Source organism: Hemicordylus capensis, chromosome 3 (genome assembly GCF_027244095.1).
Source record: "Hemicordylus capensis ecotype Gifberg chromosome 3, rHemCap1.1.pri, whole genome shotgun sequence".
Classification (NCBI taxonomy): domain Eukaryota; kingdom Metazoa; phylum Chordata; class Lepidosauria; order Squamata; family Cordylidae; genus Hemicordylus; species Hemicordylus capensis.
The window spans coordinates 29,760,340-29,780,432 of NC_069659.1; the positions used below are offsets into that span (position 1 = coordinate 29,760,340).

General features: G+C 44.2%; 2 protein-coding genes across 3 annotated transcripts in view; both read right to left on the minus strand.

Moving 5' to 3' along the window:
* LOC128350309 (vitelline membrane outer layer protein 1-like) overlaps window positions 1-20,093 on the minus strand; it is a 381,353-nt gene that overhangs the window by 27,972 nt on the left and 333,288 nt on the right. The window lies entirely within an intron of this gene.
* Window positions 17,028-20,093, minus strand: part of LOC128350306 (vitelline membrane outer layer protein 1-like) — a 46,899-nt gene continuing 43,833 nt past the window's right edge. For both annotated transcript variants that reach the window (XM_053308405.1, XM_053308407.1), the window contains exons 3-4: window positions 19,424-19,521; window positions 17,028-17,415 (exon numbers count right to left, since the gene is read on the minus strand). In XM_053308405.1, coding sequence (XP_053164380.1) covers window positions 17,121-17,415; window positions 19,424-19,521 — 393 coding nt within the window. In that variant the 3' untranslated portion in view covers window positions 17,028-17,120. The remainder of the gene's footprint in view (window positions 17,416-19,423; window positions 19,522-20,093) is intronic.

Below are 20,093 nucleotides of genomic sequence, written 5' to 3' on the forward strand. Positions count from 1 at the left end.
AGCTAAGCTCTAGCCCTTGCAGAAGTGGAGTTATGGAGCAAAATGTGTGGTCACTATTTTTCAAGTGTTTGGATTCTTTGGTGTATAAGGGTAGGCCAAAAATGGGTTTTTTGGGGGGGGGGGTTAAATGAAATTTGGGATCTGTGTTAGGGTTAGGATTAGGATATGGCAACTTTGAATCCCCATTGTTTCCTATGGCAGAAATGTTCAAAATCAGTAAAAACTAAAAAAAAATATTAAATATCAACCAAGTGTCCCACTGCCTAGACATTTGGGTGGTAGGTGGCACTCATGGGGCCCTACCCACCACCCAAATTTGGTTCCCCTAAGACCTTGTTAAGTGGTCTCTATCAGTCTAAATCTGAATTGAATCAAAGCAAATACAAATTGAATCTGGGCTGATTTCAAGGGGGTAGATTTGGATACAAAACAAATCAGGGGTGATTTGTTTGGAGCACAAATCAAATCAAAAAAATCAAGTTATGCACATCCCTAATGGTTGCTTTAAAGGCACAGCAACCATTATTCAGCTTTTTGCCATAGGTGTCAAAAGGTATTTGACCAGCACCACACATATCTACACCACAGATTTAAATGGGTTCAGCAGCCATCATCAAAAAAAGTCTTTCCCTCTCTCCATTAAATCTTGAGGAGGAGGAGGAGGAGGAGGAGGAGAGGAATCAGGGATCTTGAAAAGAGAATTGTCAGTACTCTTACCAAATTAAAGTTCCCAGAACACTTTGTGGGGAAAGCCCTTTGTGGGGAAAGAGTTAAGGACCGACATTTCTCACAGCACAATGCTGACAGGGAAGGCGCCTGTCCCAATGCAGGATGCCTCTAAATACCAGTTGCAGGGGAGCAACAGCAGGAGATCGGGGATGCACATACCTCTTGCCTTTGGGCTTCCTGGAGTCATCAGAATAACAGCATTATAGAATTTAAGCCTCAGGTGCATGTTACATTCAGTCAGCTATGATGGCACCTGCTCTCTTGTGGTGTTATTCAACAGACAGCAGCTCTACCCTTTAGGTAAGATCAGTCACACAAAGATGGCTCTCCGCACCTTAACTATTATATTAAACCCACTTGGCAACAGCATGATAAACAATGAGGCACTTCTTCTTCATCTTCTTTTTTTTAGGAAAACCAAAAGCATAAATGGCCATGTCATTAAAAGCCAAACAACATGGCATCAAATGCATCATTGAACTGAGGTGCTTATCTGTTGTTTTCTAAATTGCAGCTATGGGGGATCCAGACAAGGACTTCAGTGAGGGGAGAGCTCTCTGCCCTCAGTGTTGTCTCAGTCTGGATTGCACCTTTGGTTGCCGCTATTTGTCTTGGGAGATATTTTTATTTATTTTATTTTATTTTTACATGTTATATCCTGCTCTTTCACCAGGGAGCCCAGTGTGGTGTACTACATACTTAAGTTTCTCCTCACAACAACCCTGTGAAGTAGGTTAGGCTGAGAGAGAAGTGACTGGCCCAGAATCACCCACCCAGCAAGTATAATGGCTGAATGCGGATTTGAACTCAGGTCTCCCTGCTCCTAGTCCTAGATAAGCTCTCGCTTCTACTCATGACAACTTCCTTCCTGGTCCAAATAGAATTTAAGGATTTGCAAACCAGCTTTACCTCGAGTTGGTTCAACATCAAAACAAGTTCAGCTTGAGGGCCCACCCCTGAGCTGGTCTCAAGGTTGAGCCAACCCCGCCCTGGGCCATCCTGGGGATGATTTGGGGGTTCTACGGGTTTTTGGTTTTTAAAAAAATAAACCTTACTGTCAGGTTCTGCAGCCTCGAAGTTTTCAGGCTGTTTCGGCCCTTTCTGAGGTGGCAGCAGCCATTTTGGAGGCTGCCAATCATATGCCGCCATGCATGTGTGACAGCCTGCAAAATGGCCACTGCCACCTCTGAAAGGGCTGAAACAGCCTGAAAACTGGCCAAAATAGCCCTTAGAAGGCCAAGGAGAGGCCAGCAGGGGGAGGAGGAACTGCTGAAGACCTCCCCGTGGCTGTGACAGCACCCCCCCCCCCCCAAAGCTGCAAAACCCAGCTATAAGGTAAACAATTTTTTAAAAAAACTATAGAACCTGAACTGGCTTGAATTCAAGCTGAGCCAGGCTCCTCGTTCAGGTTGAAGAAACCAAACATGGCCTGTTGGGTTCGAGTCTGGTTCACACTCAAACCAACCAGGCAAACTGGTTTTGTGCACACCCCTAATAGCCTTTGCAAAGAATAGGTGGTCCAGATTAGAATTGTGCTGGGGCAAAAGGTTAGAGTCTTCTCCTCTGTGACACAGACCCAATCTAGATTAGATCCACTTCCCACAGTGGCTGTATATAATAAATAAAAGTGGCTAGCTTGCTGTGCAATGTTACATGTGCATCGCAACAAAACGTTTGCATAGTTGTGCACCAAAAAATGTGTGAATCAGTACAGTCATTGGAAATAATGGCTACACATTCACACAGCTGCATTTGCATAATATTTGTGCTAGCGCAAGGGCACACTTACAGAACTGCATGAATATTGCAACATGCATGCAGTGTGGCACAATATGTTAGCCAGTATATTTACATCTAGCAATGCCATGAGAATACTAGCAGGCAGCTATGTTACAGAAGAGGGAAAGACTTCGGCTTCAGTTACAGTAGAAGAATCCCATCCCATTAAAAGCTGTACCATCTCCCCTGCCTTTGTGAAATCCCACCTATGAAGCCATAGAAGCAGTGGCAGAGGCTCCATGGCCACAATCAACCCCAGGTATGTGAGCTGTTTGAGTGCAGACCCATCTTGACAGCTGAACTTGATGTTGTTGGCTGCTGCAGCATCAGCACCCATGGGGAGTGGGGTTCCCTTCTCAGGAAGTAGGGCTGTTCACACAACCATTAAAGAGGTAGGGCAAACATCCTATCTAGCTGTGGAAACTGTGCAAATTCCTGATTTTTGATCATGTGCTAGCTAAAACTTAGGTAGAAGGAGTGGGATGTGATCACAATAAACATTGTGAGCCACCCCAAGCAGTAATGTACTGGAGGGACAGGGTATAAATATTTTAAATAAATATATAATTAAATCATCTATGAGGTGGGAGCTGAGTAGGACAACACTGCCCCATCCAGCATTTGTACCCAGCACTTTGACAAGGTAGGAGAAAAAACTGCCCTACCCAGCTCCCATCTCACAGACAATCACACACCTCTCCTCCTACCTAAGTCTTCGCTAGCGCATCAACAGAAGTCAGGAGCACACACAGCTCCAAAAACTTGGTAGGATGCTGTCCCTACCCCATTAACAGTCATGTGAACAGTCCTCTTGTGCAATGAGGTTGCCCATGGGGCAACTCTAAGGCCAAATTCAGATATAACAGGAAACCGGATGTCCCTTCACCTCCAGTTTCCTCACCAGGACATCCAAATTCAGGTAGATGGAGTCTGAGAGGCAGAAAGGGAGCCAAGGTTTCCCTCCCTGAACTCCAATCTGAACCTTTGGTTCAGAGTGGAGTCTGGGCACCGCAAACTCCATTTCTGTGGTGCCAGCATTACATCCGAATGCTGGCACTGCAGTTTTGGTCCCACAGAACCAGAGTTGAGGGAGGAAGTTACTCCCTGACTCCGGCGCAATTGGCTGTGCGGATTGTCCTTCTGTCAAGAAGGAAGCCAACAGAGCCAGCCCAGCAACCCTGCCTCTCTGCAGTCTCATTGACTGCAGAGATAGCTCTCCTGAGCATCCAAATATGGACAGGAGAGCATGGGGAGGAGAGGCACAGAACCACGGGTCCATTGGGCCCTTGGTTCCACATTACGTCTGAAGGCAGACAAACTCTCCAACCAAGTTCCTCAGTTGCCAAAGAAGGCAATGATACTAATGGCCTATGAAAGACATACATACTGTGCAGATACAAATAGCAGTCATAGACCTTTTCACTTCAGAAGGAATTAATGGATAGCAACTAAGTAGACACATAATGTCATGCTGCAAAAATAGCAATGGAGCTGAGCTGTTTGTACAGGCACTAGTCAGCCTCAGGGAGGTTCACAAGCAGAGCATGACTGACGAAGAAATATCCCATTGTTATCTCCAGTCACAGCTTCTGAGAGTCCAGAGCATGCAAATACAGATTGTACTTTTGGCTCCAGTGCCCACTAGTCATAGATAGATCTCCTTTCCCTTTATTCACCGAATGGTACATTGTGTGGTGATGACAATGCTATGAAGATGAGGATGGCTATAAGTGTGTGTGTGTGTGTGTGTGTGTGTGTGTGTGTGTGTGTGTGTGTGTTCTGGAAAGAAAATGAAATAAAATAATACGGACCCAAAACAAAATGTTGAACTCTATCCCTGCTGTGCATGTGTAGTCTGACCATGGTGACAAAACAAAAGTTAACAACAGCGACAGGAGCCCCTTCTCTAACTTGGATCTTGCTTCTAGGAAAGTGCAAATAGGTTCGATGTCGAACCTGTTCAGTTCGACAGTTTGCGGTCAAATCGAACCATCTCCTGTTTGGTCCGAACTCAGACCGAACACTCCCCGACTGTGAGAGAGAGCGAGAGCGAGAGCGAGAGAGCGAGAGAGCGAGAGAGAGAGAGAGAGAGAGAGAGAGAGAGAGAGAGAGAGAAAGTTACTTACCCCCTTCGAGGGAGTTGTTGGAGGCAGCGATGGGGATACGTGGAGGTTCCCTCTCCCCCCACCGGCCTCCCTTACAGCCCAAACCGTCCTGTTTGGCTGGCTCTTCGGCCTGTTTGGGCCATCGTTCTCTGGCGTGGCGACCATTTTGAAGGCTAATGCACGTTTCTTCTGTTAAGTCTCATTGTGGTTATCTGAGCCTCTGGAGTGTTCCCAGAAAGCTGAAGAGCTCTGAGGAAATTCCCTCAAAATTTCCTTACAATGAAGGGATCTGGGAGGGCAGTACTTGTGTCAAACTTCATCCCCTTCAGAAACAAAGCAGAGTCAGCAGACTGGTGGGGGAGCCACAGAGTTTCAGTTTTATCTTCTGTGGAGACTATTAGACAGCTTTCCCTCTCAGAAGCAGAATGCGTGATTGTCTTATCCTTGAAGGAGTATCCTTCAAGCTGAAAAATTTCCTGCCCTTTTTTTGCTGAAGCCTTCTTCACCCTCCTCCTACAACTTTTATTTGCTGTGTCCACATGTTAACTGTCTGAGCTCACAAACATTCTATCCCATTGACTAACATGGGATATCTTGGGGGGGGGGGGATATGGCCCCCTTGGGTTTTTCCTTCAGGTTTTTATGAAACGGAGGTATCTGCAGGTCACCAAGTATACTGATACCTCCCACTTGCCTACAAGTTCTCTGGTTCTCTATTCATAACATTTCCAACTCTTTTAAAAATGTATATAAGATACTGGCAAACATCCTGATTAAGAAAGTGCATGTGCAGCAAAGGAAGCATGTGTGCATTTCCTGGGTACCAGAGTCAAGCAGTGGGGGCACTTGAGCCAAGGAGGCAACTTTCTTTTTTCTTTTCTTTTCTCCACTGGAAAAGCAACTTGGAATTGCTTCCAGGAAGCACAATGTGTATTTGCCTGTTTGGAAATTAAGGCATGATCTCTATTAAGATCTTCAGGTAATGAATGATTTGTACATAAAATTATCCTTGTGGAACAAACAAGCTGTTTCCAATCCAATGGGTAAGCAAGTTCCTGCTTCTCGGTACCTGAAAGAATGAGGCATCAGAATCATATGGAGTAATCTTGTGGTCAGCAACTGGTAGCCTTGGAGCTACCAAGCATGGCCTCCCTTCAGATCCAACAGGTGCCAGCCCCATATGCAAAAGATGGGAATGGTGGCTATAGGAGCTGAAAGCAGGGCATTTCGGGAGTATGCAGTGAATAATGGGACTTTGACCCTCTACTGACCACGCTCTTGTCCTAGTGGTTCTGAAAACTTAGTTGCTAACCTAAAGAGTTAACTATGAACCCAGAATGACAGGTGTCAGTAAGTCAATATATTTATTGTCCCTATCCACCCCCAGCACAGTACCTCCAGTGACTGTTGCTGGTGTCTGTCTTACGTTTCTTTTAGATTGTGAGCCCTTTGGAGACAGGGATCCATCTTATTTATTTGTTATTTCTCTGTGTCAACCGCCCTGAGGGCAGGATAGAAAATGAATAATATAATAATATAATATAGTATAATATAGTATAATATAGTATAATATAATATAACATAACATAACATAACATAACATAACATAACATAACATAACATAACATAACATAACATAATATAAAGGCCTTCTCAATCCAGAATTTTCACTCGAAGCACAAATGACCAGGCTCAAACTATCATACTTCAGTCACATTATGCGAAAACCCAGCTCCCTTGAGAAGTCCATAATCCTGGGAAAAGTTGAAGGAAAGATAAGAAGAGGACGGCCAGCAGCAAGGTGGATGGACTCGATTATGACAGCAATGAATGCACCATGGAGAGACCTTAAAGGCCAAGCTGAAGACAGATCATCCTGGAGAGAATCTATCTTCATGGTCACTAAGAGTAGACACCGACTTGACGACACTTAAACAAATCAATAAGCTTTCAAAGAAACAATTTAAAAATACATACATATTCCAAAAAAGAAAATAAGCTAAAATAGTCTCAAATTAAAAGATCTCCTTGACTTTTTACTGCAGTATTTTCCAAACATGCAATATGGATAGACTTAGCCACTTTTGCAAACAAAGCAGTTTGGTATGTAATGTCTGGAAGAACATCAGCCAGGAAATAACAGATTTTCTCCTTAGCACCTCTCCCCCAAATTAAATATAGGATTTGTCTTAGAAATCTCTCCCTACGGTCCTGATAGAGAGATCAATACAATACATGGTGCTCTATGTCCGCAACTTTGTAAGTACCACAAAGACAAAATATTAATTCTTTAGACATTTGTTTCAGTCTTCCATCTAAGAAAGCTGAGGGCATAGTTTGGAACTGAAGTTCTGTGAATGCAATTCTTCATGGCGCAAAAGAGAGACCTTGTAAATAATGAGCACATTCATAATTAACCTTGAGGCTTTTCTCATGATCATTGAGGAGGAGAAATCACTGAGGGGGTCTGTGGGGAGAGCGGGCTTAGCCCGCTCTTCCCACAGATGTGCAGCAGTCTGCTCTGGGCGGCCGCAGTGGCCGCCCACACAACTGCCGGCTCTGTCATGGAGCCTGCTGGGGCTGGGGAGTTCGGGGTCCACATGCCCCCCAGAAGCTCCAGCAAGTCCTGCCTGAGTGCTCAGGGCAGGCTGGAGAGACCCCTGAGCTGGGAGGCTGCTTTTCAGTCTCCCTTTTGGTGGTCTACTTGTGAGTAGCCACAGTGTGGAGCCACACCATGGCAACTCATGAGCAAAATAACTGGGTTTGCAGAGCGCTCACTCTGCAAACCCAGTGAAAGGGAGGGGTTACTTTGGCGGGATAACTGCCTGGAGACCACCGGGCTCACCATGGTCAGGCGAAATTGGACTAGGATCTCCTAGCCCGATTTCGCCTGATCATCGGAATAGCATCCTTAAATACGAAATGCCATTAAGAAAATTTTGAAGTCTTGTTTTGTTCCATATCCTGATGGTTATCCAGACCATAAAGAAGCCATTCTCCTAACTTGTTTCTATATCCAAGAATATTAAGACACTCATGCGACAGACCTTTGGTATGTAACAAATCCAGTTGAAATTTTTAAACGATCAGTTCTCCACTTGCTCATTGAGACAGAGCTTGGGGAGACGACATTCAGGCATTTCCAAAAATCTCTTTAGATCTGACTTTATGGATCTACCTTCTACTGAAGGAAGCCAGTCTTAGTTCAAAGAAAGGCAGATGGGGTGCCAGGGGCAATGACAAAACACTCCACAGGAACTTATTTTGACAAACCTCCAGTTCTTTCATAACATTCAGTTTTTGCCCCCAGATTTCACTCCCATATAGAATTTGGGCAATAACTTTCCCAACAAAAACATTTAAGGCTGTAGCCACAAATCTGCACTTTCAAATAGCTCTGGTCGACTTTAGAACTGTCAGTTTTATATTTTGTGACGGTGTTTTCCATGTGCCTGTCTCATCTAAATAGATACCCTAATATTTTAAAAGAGGATGTATGTTCTCTTTCATGTATGCCCATTCCATTTATATCTGACCAAATATTTACTGAATACCATCAACCCATCTGCACACGGAGTGGGTGGGTGTCATATTGTCCATTGCCTTGGGTCACAAAGTATCTTGACCTGCCCCTGTCTTGATTATCCATTGATAGATTTAACCTCACACTGAAAATTCATTTGCACTTTGCTCCACCCCCCATGGAAATATGCCATGTTCCCATTCTGTCTCTTGAACCTTGCACATTTACAGGTGGACTCTCTTTACCTCTCTCTTTTGTCTCTTTGTTTACATTAGGTTTGTGTTGTTGTGTTGGAAACCTGGAACCACCCAGCACTGGGAAACTTAAAACCATACATAGGAACATAGGAAGCTGCCATATACTGAGTCAGACCACTGGTCCATCTAGCTCAGTATTGTCTACACAGACTGACAGTGGCTTCTCCAAGATTGCAGGCAGGAATCTCTCTCACCCCTATCTTGGAGAAGCCAAGGAGGGAACTTGGAACCTTCTGCCCTTCCCAGAGTGCTTCCATCCCCTGAGGGGAATATCTTACAGTGCTCACACTTCTAGTCTCCCGTTCATAAGCAACCAGGGTGGACCCTGCTTAGCTAAGGGGACAATCATGCTTGCTACAATAAGAGCAGCTCTCCTCCACAGAACGCACAGATGTCTGTGTTACTGCACATGTTTTTGTGTGAATGGCTTGAACTGTGTTCATTTTTCAAGTGAACCTGGATACAGGCCCCTCAAATACATGGTACAGATAGGAAGTGTACTACTGTACCTGTGTTCAACATAACATGTAAATAACTGTCACAGTATTCAGATCTGTATCTATGAGCACTGTACACTCATTGTATGTATGTTGAACATAATGTTTGGATAGGGCTTCTGACAGAAGTCCAACCTAGATGTAAGATGGAGAAAGTCTGTGGTCAGTTCACTTGCTCATTTGTCCCCCCCCCCCTTTTGTTTCTTTTGAATTGCATCCACAGAGGGGGCCAGTTTTTTAGAGCCAACACTAACTACACCTGAAAAACTGATATTTTTTAATTCCTCGATGATCTGATGCAGCTCACTTGACCATTATAGTTGCAGGCTAAGCAAGCTACAGCCCAGTGCCTCACATTATGAGGGACCCCTGGTTACCAAATAAATGACTAAATTTCAAGTTTTTACATAATTGGTTGGAAAATTAAGGAGAAAGAAAAAAGAGAGTCTAAAACAGACAGTATCGTTCTGATAAGATAAAAAATGCGTATATGACTACACAATTATTTATCATATTGAGTTGACAGATCTGTGCAAGAAAAAAACCCTGTAAGGTATATTGGAATTTGTTTGGACCAGGGCCTGGTTTAGAACAAGACCTGCCATTACAGTAACAGGCAGAGGCTACAGATGAATGCAGTTGTAACTGTGAGCAGTATGGAAAGAGTGACACAGCATGGTGGATTGTGCAACCCGTTTTGTAAGAGGCTTGAGACCAAAACATTTCGGAGACCATTCTAAAGTCTTCATGGCCGTTTCAGCATTTTGGCGCAGGCGGGAGTCGTTCTTTAAGGGCGAGGAAGGGTGCACTCACCTCTCCCTCTGCATTTCCCCCACCAGCGCTCCTTAATTTTCAATCCCCTTGGGGCATTCGTGTTCCTCTCTTCCGCTCCGTTGCCTCATCAGCCGGAAGTGGCCGGAAGTACCGATCGTGCATGCACCCATCATCTGCAGGGGGCGCATGCACACACGTGACAGGTGCACACACGATCGGTACTTTGGGCCGATGAGGGGAACGGGGTGGCAGGTAAGAACGCTGCCGCCCCGAGGGGATTTAAAATAATGGAGCGCCGGCGGGGGAATGCAGCAGAAGGGGTGAGTGCACCCTCCCCCGCCCTTAAGAACCACCCCTGATAGCACCAAAGTAGTTTCAGGCACATCCCTATGATGTAATGCAATGGGGCCTTTTAAGCTTGACAAAGAGGTGGTTCACAGAGTCAAAAACTGTCTTCTATCCAGGTTTGGGAGTTGTGTGTGCTCCTAATTTTCAGTTGTATAGAAGCAAGGTAGGAGGGAAACCTGGGTAGCTTTTCCACCTACCTTGCTTCCACAGAATCACTTTTGCCCAGGTTTTCCTCCTACCTTGCTTCCACACGTCTGAAGACTGGGAGCATACACAACTCCCAAACCCGGGTAAACACCATTTTTGATTTTGTGAATGACTTCATAGTTTAGGTCCTCAGCATGTTATAATCCAACTTAGGTGGCTCACCGGGGAAATGCTTGACTAACAAGCAGAAGGTTGCCAGTTCGAATCCCCCCTGGTACTATATTGTGCCGCAGTGATATAGGTAGATGCTGAGAGGCATCATCTCATACTGTGCTGGAGGAGGAAATGGTAAAGCCCTCCTGTATTCTACCAAAAACAACCACAGAGCTCTGTGGGCGCCAGGAGTCAAACTCGACTTGACTGCACACTTTACCTTTAATCTTGTGGTTAAGGTTGTGAACAAGCATGCTGACAGCAGTGTTTTTAAGAAATCTAGGAACAGTGAAGAAGGAAGCCTTGTATTGGAGGATATCTCTGGGGTGGGATATCCTATTGGAGGAGAGAAGAAGAACCTGGGTCTTTGATAGACTTGGCCATTTCTGATGAAATAATTTGGATGAAGCTTTTGATGAAGACGAGGTGTGTTGGTGTGAAAGCCAAGTTGGTAACAATTTGTTAAAGACAGTCTAAGCCAGCGTGGTGTAGTGCTTAGAGTATTGGAGACCCAAGTTCAAAACCCTGTCCAACTCACACGGTGACTCTGAGCCTGTCAGTTCGATGGGAGCCTAACCTACTTCACAGGGTTGTCACAGGTGTATCACTCTGTGCTCCTTACAGGAAGATTGGGATATGAACATCATCAGTAAGTAAGTAAGTGAGTAAGTGAGTAGGTGAATGAGAATGGTGCAATGATAAAACAACATAGCATGACTTGCAGGAATAAGGAGTGGGAGAAGTTCAGAGCCTGTGGGGAGCAAAGCAGGAACAGGTAAGGCAAGACAAAGAGTGGGGTCACAGAATCATAGCATTGGAGGGTAACTTGCAGGCCATCTAGTCCACACCTAGTCCACTCCGTGCAAGAAATCCAGAGCTAGAGCATCTCAACTGATAGCATTCCAGCCTTTCCTCGAAGACGACCAATGAGGGACAACCAACTACTGCCCAGGTAACTGCTTCCACTGTCAAACTGCTCTTGCTTGGAAGTTGCTTCCAAGATTCAACCAAACACTACCATCCTGCAACTTAAGCCCATTAGATCCAATTCTGCCTTCTGGAGCAGCAGAGAACAAGCCCTCTTATATTTACAGGCTTTCAGATATATGAAAAATGCTATTATGTCTGTAGGGGGGGTCTCCGGATGTCACTCTCCCCTTGCTGGCCTCCCACCCCCATCATTTTTGTCCCATCACAGGCCATTTTTGGCCAATTACAGGCCTCTATTGAGTAGCAGCACCCATTTTGAAAGCCATCGCAAATGCCCAATGGCCATCTGCATGGCCACCACTACCACAGAAAGGCCCATAATGGGCCCAAAAGTGCCCCAAACAGGCCCCAAATGTCCCATAATTGTCCAAAAATGACCAGGGGAGGATGGTGGGGCGAGGAAGACATCAGGAGACACCCCCCGCATGACCGCAACAGCATCCCCCCGAACCTGGTAATCGCTGTAATTCCACAATTTAAAAAAAACTGACCCTGGTCAGCATCAGCAGGTTTGGCTCAACTTCGAGCTGAACTGGGCCTGTTCCGGCTTGAGGCCAAACCCTCAATCTGGGCCACTTCAAGAGAAAGCCAGCTCTACCTCGAGCCAGCTTGTACAGCCCTAGCTTAGTCTTCTCGTCTTGTTCACCATTGTGGGAACTGAGCCAAACATGCTCATTTCCTTCAATCTTTACTCGTCGAACTTCTTTTCTGGCTCCTGACCATTTTCATTGCCCTGCTCTGAACCCATTCCGATTTGTCTACATCCTTCTTTAACTGCAGCACCCAGAGCAATGCACTGTACTCCAGATAGGTCTCACTGAAATTCCAACTTAATTTCTTGCTTGGTTCCTGGTTGCTTATGATCATGCTAACCTTAGTTAGAAAGCATGTGTCTAGCAAACTCCTCTTGAATGAAAAATATTACTTGTGTGATTTTTAATTTGTCTACTGGTCTGTGCAAATACTTTAAAGTTGGATTTGATGATCAGATTTCAAACTTCGAGAAGGAATTATGTCAAGTTGATGAAAAATTAGTTTCTAAAATGTATGAATTGTTACTTCTGGAGGAGACAATAGAGGAAGTGGTTAAATCGACCATGATAAAGTGGGCTCAAGATGTGGGACGTAATATAGAAATGTCAGCCTGGGAAAAGTTATGGAAAAATGATTTAAAGTTCACTGCTTGCTATGCTTTAAAAGAAAACTTTTACAAAATGATGTATAGATGGTATTTGTTGACACCAAAAAAAACTGGCATTAATGTATAAAAATGTTTCAAACAAATGTTGGAAATGTGGACATTCTGAATGTACATTTTTTCATATGTGGTGGACCTGTGGGAAGGCTAAGGCCTATTGGGATATGATATATAATGAGTTAAAAAAAATATTTAAAATGACATTTCCTAAGAAGCCAGAATCCTTCCTGCTGGGAATAACACAAGGAGTAATTTCTACAAATAACTTAACATTTTTCATGTATGCTTCCACGGCGGCCAGAATAATATATGCACAGAAATGGAAAAGTAATGAACTGCCTTCAAAAGAAGATTGGTTGATAAAAATTTTGGAATATGCGGAGATGGCAAAACTTACAACACTGATAAGAGACCAAAACTTTGAACATTTTAAAGAAGATTGGAAGCCATTTTTGTTGTACTTAAAGAACTATTTTCCTACTATGGATCTTACAACAGGATTTGAAATTTAGGAAAAAAAATGCAGGTTGGGTGCACTGGTTTTTTTTTTTTTTTAAAGGTTTAAAATTGTGTTTTGTATTACTATTATAGCAAGGTTAAATTTTATAGTTGATGTTTCACGAAGAGAGGTGCGCGGGAAGTTCACTTTTGTCTATTACGTTTGTTATGTATATTATTGTTAAAATTAATAAAAATTGAATTTGGAAAAAAAGAAAAAAAGAAAGAAAAATATTACTTGTGTGATTTTTAATTTGTCTACTGGTCCCTGCAAAGTAAATCACACTTATGTATCACACTCTCTTACAGATTATGGGAAAGGAAAGGAAACCTTTCTGAGCACTCATTGCTTTGGCCCAGTGGACTTTCAAGAATGGTACTTTGCCCACAGGCAAGAGGGGAAATTATCCCATTGGATTTGTCACTGGGGTACAGTGAAGTCAAATCAAGCTTTAAGCAGCGTATTTTGGATGTTGAGTGCAAAAAGGTTTTAAAGGCTAAGGGAGCCCAGCCCAGTTTTGCATGCATGTGTTACCCGCAAGGATCAGGCCCGATCCCAGCAACACCACAGTGGCAAACCTGTTGAGCCACCCTTTAAAATGAGGTTAAGGGAGCAAGCACTCCTTTTACCTTGTTTCTCTGGTAGTGTGACAACTGCTGCAACGAGCAGCTGGCAGACTGAGGGGGGGGGGAGATCCCAATAATGAACTGCGCACTTGTGCAGCACATTATCTGAGCACCAGGGGTGGCATGTCCCAGCACCCCAACCCTCTGAGCTACTGGCAGGAACTGCCCATCTGCAGGGAAGGTACATTTAAGCCACCCTCCCCACAGTCCACTCTGGAGCCCTTCTCCTCAGTCATGAGAAGAGGGTCTTAAAGTCTAGTTCCTAAATACATCAGCCCAGGGAGTTCAATCGATATTACTATGCCAGCAGATACTGCTCTATGCTGACGATGCAGTTATATTATCTATAACACTAGTCAGCATGTGAAGAGCTTTGAGAATACTCCCACAATTTTGTGAGAATGTATCTCTTATCATTAATACCCAGAAGTCTAAACTCATGGTATTTGGTAAGAGACTGAAAAACCGTACATGGGTAATAAATGGCATCAGAGTTCAACAGATTAAAACTTATAAATATTGTTTTTCACTCTGGAGGGTTGTGGAAACCGCATTATGAGTATGTGGCAGCAAGTGCCCAAAGGAGTGCAACTGCAGTTTAAAAAAAAATTCTGTACTAAAGGTGGATATTATATTCCAGCAGCCCTCAAGGTGCTCCAGGCCAAAATATTAGCCCAAATGTTATACGGGATTCAGATCTTCCCTACAGGTCACTTTTCTATGTTGGAATCTGTTCAGGCAGGCTTCCTTCGGGCTATTTTTCATCTTCCTAAATGTGTTTCTAATGCCGCATTACACCTTGAATCTGGAGTGATTAGAGCTGAAGCCCAGGAGTGGTGATATCTGATTAATTTTGGGCTTAAACATCACGCCTGCCCCTTGGGCCTTGGGCCATTAGTGTTGGAAGATGAATTCCAGTCATCCTGGTGAAAGAACTCACAGGTCATCTTTGGTAAATATGGGTTCTCATGGCAATATCTGTCATCTTTAACACCTGATGCTGCTAAAAAGATAGTTAAGCAAAGAGTAGATATGGAGAAACAAAGAGAACAAAGTTTGATTACTGCAAAGAACACCTTAGGCAGTTCTTTGAACTATCCCCAGCCAGCAGGATACTTGATATGCCTGACGACTGTAAGTCATAGAAGAGCTTTCTCATAGGCACACTTTGATGTGTTACCTTCTGCGGTGTTAGAAGGGAGGTTTAAGGGAATTCTCTTAAGGAATCGGTTATGCCCTTGTGGTGCTGGAGTTGTTGAGTTGGTAGCACACGGCCTTTGACACTGTGCCTTTTATAGGGCTATTTAATTTTTAAAGGATCGCCATGTGGAGCTTACAGAGAGGATTGCAAGATTTTGTAATGCAACATGTAAAATGAGACGAGATAAACTTAGCTGTGTATGACCTTGCAATCTTTGTAACTCAGTTTTATCTACTTTATTCTTTTGATGTTCTCTCTTTTTACTGTATTGTATTTTTTTATTCCTTGAGACTATTCTGAGAATCAGGCGAAATTGGGCTAGGAGAGCCTAGCCCTATTTTGCCTGACTGTGTGAGCCACTGAATTCACAGATGAGCCCAGTGGCTTCCAGGTGGTTAACCCACCGGTTAACCCACCTAACTACCCCTCCTCTTAAACTGGGTTTCCAGAGCGAGCGCTCCACAAACCCAGTTTTCAAAATCGTGAGTAGCCGAGGCACAGTTCTGCATCGTGGCTACTCATGAGTAGACCCCCAGCTGGGAGGCTTAAAAGCAGCCTCCCGGCTTGGGGTCTCACACAGGGCATACTGCAGCTTCTGGGGGACGCGCAGCCCCCAATGCTCCCAGCCCCCGCCAGCTCCATCTCAGAGCTGGCCCACTCTCCTCACAAACCCCCTAGAGGATCTTCTCACCGATCGTGAGAAGAGCCTCCTTGTTTTCTTGGTCATGGACCATAATAATAAAATTGATTTGATTTGATTACTATGCCAGCAGATTAACTCACTAAACTTATAGTCCCTACCCATTGACAGGTCAGGTGTAATGCCCTCCCCTCCACAGTCTTAAGGGGCAGAATTCGATTCTCAGAACATACCTCCCCCTGTGGTTCAGGAACAGTTGAGACAGTGGGGCATGTCCTCTTGTGTTGTATTTTTTATTGTGATATGCAGAACTCCTTTTTAAAATTATTATTATTATTAATTTGTATACCACCCCAAACTTCCATCTCTGTGCTGTTTACAACATAAAACAGATTAAAAATAACAAGCATGAAACAATTTAAAATCACAGTCCAATTTAAAAGCTTTAGTGAAAAAAAATAAGTCTTGAGACACTTTTTAAAAATTGTCAGAGATGGAGAGGCTCTTACTGCAGGAAGTGCATTCCAGAGCCTCAGGGCAGCAACAGAGAAGTCCCATTCCTGCGCAACCACCATAGGAATCGCTGGCAACTGCAGATTTTCACTCCAGATGATCTGAATGGGCAATGGGGTCATAATGAAGAAGATGTTCTCTTAAACACCCAAGGCCTAAGCTGTTTCAGGCTGCATAGTTTACAACCAGCACCTCATATTTTGCATGGAAACATATTGGTAGCCCTGACACCAACCCGGCTGCCGCATTCTTTATCAATTGCAGTTTCCAAACTATGTACAAAGGCTGCCCCCACATAGAGTGCATTGCAGTACTCAAAGGTTACCCACATATGTACCACTGTTCTGGGGTCATTTATCTCAAGAAACTGAAACAACTGGCATATATAAAGCTGATAGAAAGCACCTGTGGCCACTACCTCAACCTGGGACACCAGGGAGAGGTTTAGATACAGAAGCATCCCCAGTCTGCAGACCTGTTCCTACTGGTGAAGTGTGACCCCATCCAGAACCGGCAGATCAAAATTGACTCCCGAGTTCCAACCCTTCATAATAAGTACCTCTGTCTTATCTGGATTCTTTCTCAGTTTGTTATCCTTCATCCAGCCTATCATTGCCTCCAGGCAGACATTTAGGGAGGCTATGCTTTCTCCTGATGATGTGGACATAGAGAGAAAGATCTGGGTGTCATCAGCATATTGATAACACCCTGCACCCAATCTCCTGATATTCTCTTACAGTGGTTTCTTGTAGATGTTAACAATCAAAGGAGGCAAAATAGAGCCCTGGTAGATACCATGTTAAGTATCACACTCGTGCAGTTCATAAAATAAGGCCCTCGTTCAACTTACCATGCCCGTCCTAACCTCATTGGGATCGGTGGGGAGTGGGGGGGGGATTCCTATTGTGGTAATTTATATCTGACCTCCCCTACACAGTACCAATGCACACAGAGGCAAGCAAGTCAGAGAAAAAACAATACACACAGCTCTTCATTCAACTTTTAATTGTGTTTGTTTCATCTCAACAAACCCACTCGAGCACAGACACACTGTTTTATAAGTAAGGAGAGCTTTTGTGGTTCAGGAACAACAGAAAAATTTTACATCATTAAGTCCTGTGTCATCAGCACTACCTTGATCGTCTACCTTTGTCTGAAGCCCACATATGGCGCTAGAGCGGCAGCGATCACTCCATGGGCCAAAAACACCCCATTTATGTGAGTTGCCTGTCAGAATTTGTCCACCTGGACAGGCGAACCGGACATTGCTGGCTGATGTATCATCAGCAACAGGCCCTTGGGGTGGGTCCACTCTCAGAGTGAAGGCAAATATGTAGCCTTTGGGACAATACTTAGCCTCTGTCCATTCTCCCCACCTGCCAAAGAAGACAATGATTATAATATTCTGAATAATATATGAATTATATTAAACAATATAAATACTAACAAATAACATCCCACATGTTTCAATTGGTATTATCAGTAAGAGTGCATGGGTATTGCAGTTTTGAACTGTTTTTGCCATTTTGGTTTGAATTTGAACCAAATTTGAATCAACCTGGCTGGGCCTGGTTCCCTGTCCGGCCGAACTGGGTCCGGTCCAGTTTGAACACCGAACAAGGCTAAATTGTTTTGTGGGCCAGTTTGGGTATGTACTTGTAAAGGGCAATCCCTAGCCTAAGGATGGGCGGGGGGAAGGCAGGCAGAAGAAAAAGTAGATGAAGAACTGTTAGCTATTGACAGCCACTGTCTGTCTATTATGCAACTCTGCCCATGTAATGCTTGCATTTTGCACAAGTGCACTCTTACACAAGTGCACACACTTTCTGTTAAAAGGCAGGCAGAAGACTGAACAGTTAGCAAACAGGGTAAAATGGAGAGAGAACTCTCCCATTCTTAATCCTCAGATTAAAACAGAAGTGCTTACATAAGCCTCTAGAGGGGGATTAAGGAGGGCAGTTCCCCTCTATATTGAGCCAATCCCATTGAATTCAATGGGGCTTATTTCCAGGTGTGGGTATAAGATTTCAGATTTGCCCCCACCTCCAGGAAAGGTCTTGCGGCCACCAATGCACAAAGTCTGAAAAGTGAAGGTTATACCTTGAACGGTTATGCCAATTAGCCACATATCTCTCTATCGTCCCTTTACCCATTGATTTCAGAGCACACGGTAAGATGGTTCTCAGAAGCAGAGAAGTTTAATCCAGGAATCTCTGGTCATCTAGGACAGGGGATACCTAACTGTGGTACTCCAGATGTTGCTGGACCACAACTCTCATCATTCCCAGCCACTATAAATTGTACCTGGGTATGATGGGTGTTGTAGTCCAGCACCATCTGGAGTACCACAGATTGGGAGCCCCTGGTCTGGGACATCAGGAGTCCTCCACCTTGTTAGTACAGGCCGCTACTGCTCTTATGAAATCTCTCACGAGCATGATCGGTCAGTTCCTACCACATTCATACACACCCACAACATATCTATTGGTCTTAGTGGTGCTTCAAAAAACCTAGTTGCTCACCTAAGGAGTTAGCAATGAACTCAGAGCTACAGATGTCAGGTTCCTCTTCCAGGTTCTTAATCTCACGCCAAAGATGGGTTACTATCACAGCAGTCCCTCCCTCCTGGAATATGCCCTCATCTCAATAAAAGCCTGGTTCCCTTGAGTTCTCTACATTACACTTGGAGTTTCTCTGTCTCTCTTGGTCCCTTTCCCCCTCAGAACTGGGATCCTGTAAGCTATTGACAGTGTTGCCACATTAGGAACAGGAAGGAAAGGATCAGAAACGTTGCTGCCATCCAGGATCCAGACAGATCAGGGACGGTCCAGGAGTGCACAAATACCTCCATGCCTTTTATATATCAGTGGATCCAAATTCCTATAGACCAGTGATTCTCAAACTTGGGTCCTCAGGTGTTATTGGACTTCAACTCCCATAATCCCCAACCAAAGGCCACTGAGGCTGGGGATTATGGGAGTTGAAGTCCAATAACACCTGAGGACCCAAGTTTGAGAATCACTGCTATAGACAATAGCAGTACATTCTATAGGTATTTTGGAAGCCACTCGTCCACAACCACAGATAGCCTAGAAGCCCGCAATAAAAACCACCCCTATAAAAAGCCTTTCAACTCCTGTCCAGCGGAATGGCAATAGAACAATGACACTCTGCCTGTGTAATTATTGAAAGTTGGACAAGTACACACTTCTCCGTTAAAAGGCAGGCAGAACATTCCACAGTATGTCAGCCAGAGAGAGCTCAGAAGGATTCAGAAAGATTCTGTCTAGGTCAATCCAGCAACAGTGAAAGCAACCCAGCCCCTTCCACAGTTCAAGCAGGAAAGGAAAGTCAAAGGGGAAAAGGAAACAAACAGTCACTCACCGTCCAGTTTTTGACTCAATGACTTTGCCATTAGAGCAGTAAAGGCGAATGCCATTCAGAGCTGTATCATCATGCCATATACCCTGGTGTGCCTGTACCTGGTGGTGAAGAGAAGGAGTGATGATAACACTGATGCTGCACTCTACGACTGCCCACATTTTGTGAAATTACAGCACAATGTTTTCAGTAGGAATTAGCCATTCACACTGGCTCCCTCCCTGCTGGAATTGGAATACATCTTATTGGTCCAGTCAGATCAATGATGAGCAGCTTCAGCACTAGTCATTGACTACTAGTTGTGCAGAACCACTGCTAGCCAAGCTTGGGGACTGGCATTCACATCCACCTCAGCCAACAGCAAGCTATAGGAGAATTTCAGTCTTGTTATTGGCAGACCTAGATAACCCCAACCTTGCAGGCCTGAACTAGCTTTGTAATTTGCAGGAGATGTTCTTCATCTTCCAGCAATGAAGTTCCCAACCTGATTCAAGTTATTCCTACACTAACAGGTTCGTCTGAAATTATTATTTGTCTGTCTGTCTGTCTGTCTGTTTGTTTGTTTGATTGATTGATTTCTATACCACCCTTGCAAAAATGGCTCAGGGCGGTTTACACAGACAAATAACAAATAAATAAGATAGATTCCTGTCCCCAAAGGGCTCACAATCGG